Source organism: Acomys minous, assembly GCF_964271855.1.
Source record: "Acomys minous genome assembly, chromosome: 2".
In the NCBI taxonomy this organism is placed as follows: Eukaryota; Metazoa; Chordata; class Mammalia; order Rodentia; family Muridae; genus Acomys; species Acomys minous.
In genome coordinates this window covers 135372259-135379906 of record NC_140484.1, presented here as the reverse complement: position 1 = coordinate 135379906, position 7648 = coordinate 135372259, and the positions used below count along the sequence as shown (strand labels likewise).

Sequence of the window (7648 nt, the reverse complement as noted above, 5' to 3'; positions counted from 1 at the left end):
CCTTAACCCCTCTGGCTTATATGATTTTCTTCCCCTTTTTCATGAGATTCCCCTATCATCTTTGTTGTACTTTCTTCTTTTATTTGAAGTTTACCTATGATTTTATTATTCCTCCAGGTTTAGCTTCGGCTTTAGGTTTTCTACCTCTTTAGTTGTTTGAAATGAAGTATCACAGTTTTCTACATTTTCTTGTGTTTAGTCTCTCTCAATTCTCATAAATGAATGTAAACAGTGTTAACAAAAATTTATCCTTCCTCCAAAAAGATTCTAAGAAAATATTTTCTATTGTCCTTGATAGTTAATATTTTGCATCAACATCATGTTCATGTTCTATTTCTCAAATATCATATTAATGTTTTTATTTTTCTACCGAAAGTTTCCAAACAAATAAATATCTACATTATCTCCCAATAATTCCATCATGTGGTATTTAGAAGAGACAAAGAAGATTGCAATTCCATAGTAAGAACAGTGTGTTAACTTTTACAGCAGTCCTTATAAAATAGCACCAAAGCAAATCTAACCAAAATGTTCACTTAAATATAGCAAGCCTGATGCAGTATAAGATATGTACACTACCATAGGCTCATTTGAATGATGCTATAATTGTAATAAAATTTTTAGTGTCAATTTAGATGCATGAGGAGAAGATTCGATAAGAACTGAAATTATTCATCAATATGCACACATAGTTTAAACATTTTTACTTATATATTCAATAAATAAAATAAACTTAAAAAGATTGGCCATTAACAAAGAGGTGCCACAGCCTTAATATACATTAATTGTGAGAAAAATATCAGAAATGTGCTTGATGTGTAAGTGTTAAGACTCAAGAGCTGGATAGATGGCTCAGTGGATAACAGCACTATTTCTCTTGCAGAGGGCCTATAGGAATCAATCCCAACACCCAGATAGTGGTTCACAACCATCCACAACCTCAGTTCTATGTTGTCCAAAAGACATGCATATGTTGTAGATACTTACATGTCAACAGACAGCCTAAAGCTAAGCAATATGTGTGTGTGTGTGTGTGTGTGTGTGTGTGTGTGTGTGCGCGCGAAAATTTTAATTTGTTCACTGTATCTCCCGATTGTAGCCCCATCACTCATTGCCTCCCAGTGCCAAGCTCCCTCCCACATACCCACCTCTTCCCTTCCTTGGTCCTTAGAAAGGATCCCTCCTTACCTAACATCTGACTTCAGCCTATCAGGTCTTTTCTGGACTGCCTGTACCCTCTTCCTCTGTAGCTTGGCAAGGCTGTCTGTCAGGAAGAATTGTTCAATGTGTGGGAGCAAGAGTCCATGACAGAAGTAGTCCCTACTCCCCATGCAAGGGTATAAATAATATACTTTACTTGCAATGCTTTCTTTGTCAACCTTGTAGTGAAGTTAGGAGTGAAACATGAAGAGAAGAAAATCAAGAAATGTTTAATACTATACCAATACTCTAAAATTAAGAAAGAATAATTCACAAGTCTGTATCCACAGTAAATGTGTAGAAAGCCTACTGATCGTGATATGCCACCACATCCAGTTTAGGTATTTTTCCATTTCTTTCATGGTCTCTGAAATTTTTATGAGGAACTGGTACTGGCATTGAGCCTGATGGTTTCCCAACATTGACTAAAATGCTCTTTCAAAGATCTTTTTGGTAACACAGCAAGATATATTGATTGGATTTAAAATTCAAAGACATGTGCTTGCGTTTTAGATAAATGCTATGTATACTATAAGGTCATAGTACCTTCAAATTTTAGAGGCTTTGTTATTGTTTTCAAAAGTAATTTATGAAAGGTTTTGTTGTCTCATCTCATATTCATAAACACCATAGTAATTTTCATACTGTAATAGCATCTATTGTTGGCTCAGTTTATTAACAATTAAACTTTATTATACAACCCAACTAACACACACAAGAAGGAAAAAAAGGTTAAAGGGATAGAAGAATAAACCTCCTGGAATCCTTCGGCAGGACGGGTCCTTAGGTGTCTCTGTCCCACGAGCTGGTCCAGTCCCTTCCTCTCTCTCCGCGCCTTCTCCTTCTCTCCTTTTACCTCTTGTTTTTCTCTCCCCCACCTTCCCAGTCATATGCAAAGGGCGGTCCCTTCTCCCTTCGAGGGTCAATTAGGAAAACAATAGCCACGGTGGGGTTCCTAGGTAGGCTTCCTGAATTCCAAGCCCAGGAAGGCTCCAAACAGTCTCTCACAAGGTATTCATGGTGTGCCCCAAGGGTAAAGCCCGCCAAGACTGCTTCTACCTGCGACAAAGCTTAATCTTTCCCACACCTCACCCTTCTCTTTAAAAAATTAAGAACTATATACACATATATACATATATACATATATACATACTCATTAGGAATCAAGAACATAACAAAGTCCTTTTATACTTGTTAACCTAAGGGAAAGTATACCACTATCTTACCAAAGAGAGTCCTTTTTTTTTTATGAGAAATTGTAATTATTAATTTACTAAAGCTTCTAGTAACACTGTGGCTATCTAGTCTTTAATCTCATCAGAGACCCAAGAAGGAAAATCTATTTAATAAAGCAAGTGCTGGCAGGCAACTTCCAAGTTGTAGGGTACAGAGAGAGCAGACTGCCTGGATAGTCACCGAATTCTTTCCTTCATTGGGGCAATCAGTCTTTAGTCTTATCGGCCCAAAACATCTAACGAACTGCTTTTGTTGGCAGGCAACTTTTAAGTTGCAGAGTACAGAGAGAGCAGACTGCCTGGATAGTCACCGAATTTTTTCCTTCATTGGGGCAATCAGTCTTTAGCCTTTTGGCCCATAACATCCAATGAACTGCTTTTTGAAGCAGGAAATTTGATGGTCTGGCTTCCTTTGTCTCTGGTTTCTGACCTTCTCCACCCTTTTTAACCAAAGGTGCCTTTTGTTTTTTTAGCCTTTTCACTTTTTTCTGTATTTTGTCTATTTGTTTAGTTAAGTCAGTAATTTTTTTTAAAAGGATAGAGCTTATTGACTTTTCTTGATTTTTTTGGCTTTCCGGTCTCTCTATTTTTTGTCCTTTATCACTACCAAATGTCAAAAATTTTATCCGTTTTTCCATCCCTTCATTTTCATACCTCAGCCTTTTTATCTGTCCAGTCAAATCTGCAATCTTTTTTAAAAGGATAGAACTTACTGACCCTTCCGGCTTTTTTATGTCATTAGCCTGTCTTTTAATCCTTTTAAGCACGAAATATTGTAATAAAAGGACAATGAGAAAACAAAGAATTCCCTCTAAGTATAATGTAGGAAAGAGTTTTGCAACAGCAGTTGCAATTTTGTCAATACCCTAAAACAACATTTCTATCCCGTGGAATACTGAATCTTCTCTCATATCATTAGGGATTGTGGAACCCATCGGGCCCCACGTTGGGCGCCAGATGTTGGCTCAGTTTAATAACAATTAAACTTTATTATACAACCCAACTAACACACACAAGAAAAAAAAAAGGTTAAAGGGATAGAAGAATAAACCTCCTGGAATCCTTTGGCAGGACGGGTCCTTAGGTGTCTCAGTCCCACGAGCTGGTCCAGTCCCTTCCTCTCTCTCCGCGCCTTCTCCTTCTCTCCTTTTACCTCTTGTTTTTCTCTCCCCCACCTTCCCAGTCATATACAAAGGGCGGTCCCTTCTCCCTTCGAGGGTCAATTAGGAAAACAATAGCCACGGTGGGGTTCCTAGGTAGGCTTCCTGAATTCCAAGCCCAGGAAGGCTCCAAACAGTCTCTCACAAGGTATTCATGGTGTGCCCCAAGGGTAAAGCCCGCCAAGACTGCTTCTACCTGCGACAAAGCTTAATCTTTCCCACAATCTATAGCAGATGAACGTGACTCAGAGGTAGAAATAAGGATTAACTATCATGAAGGTTTCAATAACTATATGAAACTAAAGAGAATCACATAAATTGTAGTAATACTGGAAGAGAAGATAGTATTCAAAGTATATAACTTATAAATAGTGATTCGTGTGTCAAATTCTTAAGATGTATGCCATCAAAAACTTCATTTTTACAAAACCTATGCACAATATCTGCTACTGACATAGTAAACACTGTTTTACACACATTAGAAAATAATTTTACAACTTTTACTTGGACTTCATTCCTCCATGTTCTCTAACTCTCATTTTAAAAAAAAGGCTTGAGGCCCATCCCAAGAGAGGAAGCCCATGCCTGATCCTGCCTGGATGGCCAAAACCAGAGTCTGAACAGCCCAGTGCATGAGAGTAGATTGCAGGAGCCAGAGGGGTCAAGGGTATTATGAGAACACAGCCACAGAATCACCTAAGCAGGACTAAAAGGTGTTCACAGAGACTGAAGCAAATATCACAGATCCTTTATAGGTCTCAGTTAGGTCCACTGCATATTCATTATGGTTGTTGGCTTAATGTTCTTGTGGATTGCCTCACAGTAGGCACCTTTGCTTGCTCTTGGGAGCCTTCCCCCCTTTGGAGTTCCCTCATACAGTCTTGAAATAAGGGTTTGTACCTAGTCTTACTGTAACATGTTATGCCGTGTGCAGTTGATATCACTGAAATGGTTACTGTTTTGTTTTGTTTTGTTTGTTAGGGGAATTGGAGGAGTAGTATATATGGGGGAAGGTTTAGAGCATCAGTGCTATGAGAAGAGAGGAGAGAGAAGGAGGAACTGTGGCCCAGATATAATGTATAAAAGAAAAATAAAAGAAAAAAGTAGAGAAACTTTTGAAGGTGAAGTAATTTTTTAAGAGAAACATTGAGTAATGATTCCATAGTAATGGCTGAAGCCTATGAATAACCCTTGATCTAGTTGTCATTGGAGAACACTGACAAAGATAAACTCTGAAAAGAAGCCTGACAGCACTTATGAATATCTGATATTTGGATTATTCTTTCTTTACAAATATTTTCATGACCCCTTCCCGAATTTGTTTTGTCCTCACTCCATAGATGACTGGATTTAAACAAGGAGGGACAACCACATAGAGATTGGCCAAGAGGATGTGGATGTAGCGAGGGACATTTCTACCAAACCTATGGGTCATAAAAGAGAAAAACGCTGGTGTATAAAAGGCTAAGATGACACAGACATGGGAACCACATGTGCTAAGGGCTTTGTGCCTGGCGTCCCTGGAAGGAAGGCGGAAAACAGCCTGTAGGATCCAAACATAGGACAGAGCAATGAGAATTAAATCAAAAATCAGAGCAGCTATGGTAAATAAGCCATAGATGATGTTTATCCTAATGCTGGCACAGGCTAGGCGAGCTATCCCCATGTGTTCACAGTAGGTATGAGGGATAATGTAGTGTCCACAGAAGGGCAGTCGCTTTAGGAGGGGACAGAACGGGATGACAAGAAGGACAGGTCTCCCCACTACAACAGATGCCATGATAGCTACCACCTTGTTGGTAAGAATAGAGGTGTATCTAAGTGGGTAACAGATGGCAACAAATCGGTCAATTGCCATGGCCAGGAGAACAACAGATTCCATGCCTGTGTAGGTGTGGATGAAAAACATTTGAATAAGGCAGCCTTCAAAACTTATCTCCCTGAGGTTGAACCAGAAGATGCCCAGCATCTTGGGAATGGTAGAAGTGGAGAGGTCAAGGTCGATGAAAGAGAGGAGGGCAAGGAAGTAGAACATGGGCTGGTGAAGACTCTGCTCATTCTTGATCACACAGAGGATTGTGAAATTCCCCACAAGTGCTATCAGATAAACAACAAAGAAAGGGAAGGCTATCCAGGTGTGGAAAGCTTCCAGACCAGGAATGCCCAACAGACGGAAGAGAGATGGGTGTGAAGCAGTTTCATTAATAGAGGCCATCCTTCTGGGACTCTTGGGAGACTGTCTACAATATTTGTTCAGTATTTCTGGGAAGAGATAAAAATACATAAAAGTGGTTGATTAGTACATATCATAACATGTCAATTAAACTTGTAGGAACACAATTAGAGGAGAACATACAGAGATTAATACTTGAGGTATTCAAATACTCAGCTACTCTATTTAGCCTTATATGAAGAGTATAATCAACACTCGGTTATGACTAACAATATTCCTGGTCTACACAAATGTTATTCAGGGAACACACTGGTTACTATTCAGTTCCTTTATATCACAGTCAAGCTTCTTCAGTAATATTATAGAGAAATACCCCAGATGCTATACGTAAGGAGAGCATAAGTTACAGTAGGAGCAGAGTAGTACTGTGTCATTCAGAGTTCCTAATCTTTTGATGTTGCCTAGATTGTCAGTAGTTTAGAACAGGTCCAACTAATACCTCAAAATTGAAATTTTTGGAGTAATAATAAAACGTATAATTAAAATTTACCATTAAAAGAATTACAGTGCATTGGAAGATGTCAAGATTAATAGAAGAAAAAGTGACACCAGCACAATGAAGGACAAACAAGGAAACTATAAAAATTCAGAATCAAATACAAAGTGGCAGAAAGTGATTTTTATGAAGAAATTAATGTACTAATTCTATGAATAGACTGTTATAAAGACTATTTTCTAGTCTAACTTTATTATTTTCTCACATACCTGTAATATATCAACATTTTAAGGTAAAATAGTCTTTAAATTAACAGAAATAAATAAATCATTTTTTAAAAACTAATGGTTTTAGACACAACACAGGAAAATATATTTTCCACCTTCTGGAAAGCATTTTTAAGGTAAAAGAGATAACTAAAAAGTTCATCTATATTGTCGTTAAAATTTTAGAATTAAAATATTGTATTAGTTGTTTATTAATCTTACATATACTTTTATGTTATTATAAATAAATAAAAACATCATATAGTAAGAAGAACCATGAAGCAATTGGGAACTATAAAAATGTTACATCCATAATGATTTGGTTATTTTTATTTGACAACCTTAAAGAAAACATTTTAGTCTATGACCATATGGTGAGTGAGGAGTTCCCCCTCGGTCTTACACCTAGGGGAGGGGAATAGGGTGAAAACAGGACAGAGGGAGGAATGGAAGTATACAAGCGATGGGATAACAACTGAGTTGTAATCTGAATAAATTAATAAAATAAAATAAAATAAAATAAAATAAGGAAACATCTTTCCTATCTTGGTGAATCTAAAATCTTGAATGCAAATCAATATTTATCATATCCCATCACTATCAATTTTAAACATCTATCTAGACCTAAAAAGCATCTTAACCTTTAAACAACTAAGGTTAATTGTAAAACTAACCTATCTGGTCTTCAACTCCATTGGAGACTAGAGAAAGAATAAAAGTTAGTTATCTGATTAATCCAGAAGTGAAGGTTAGCAGCTTCTCAAGTGAGACGATGACAGAGACAGTTGCTACCTGAGCAGTCACCCACAACACTCTGTAATATTGGAGCATCATCTTCAGCCCTCTGGCCCAATATATCTGAGAGACACGTTTGTGACGCAGGAACTACTGAGGACTTGCTTACCCTGTCTTGGCAGAGTTTGCCAATTGATTCTGCTTGCATCCAACTTTGCCCATTTTTAGGTAGAATTCTGTCTGAGGTGAAAATGAGAACATTTTGCTCAGCGGCTGGTTTGACATATTAGAAGTTTGATAGCAAAATTGGGAATCGCCACAATCATTTCTTCTACTACTCAATATTTTTTGTTTAGAGCATATAAATATGTTTTTAAATAATT

General features: G+C 37.5%; 1 protein-coding gene across 1 annotated transcript; it reads right to left on the bottom strand.

The window, feature by feature from the left end:
* Positions 1-4871: 4871 nt before the first annotated feature.
* LOC311581349 (olfactory receptor 52E4-like) lies at positions 4872-5810 on the bottom strand (the record flags this gene model as incomplete). Its single annotated transcript, XM_084753481.1, has 1 exon — positions 4872-5810. One exon carries the CDS (start codon positions 5808-5810, stop codon positions 4872-4874), a length of 939 nt encoding a protein of 312 aa, XP_084609607.1.
* Between the last annotated feature and the right edge of the window lie 1838 nt (positions 5811-7648).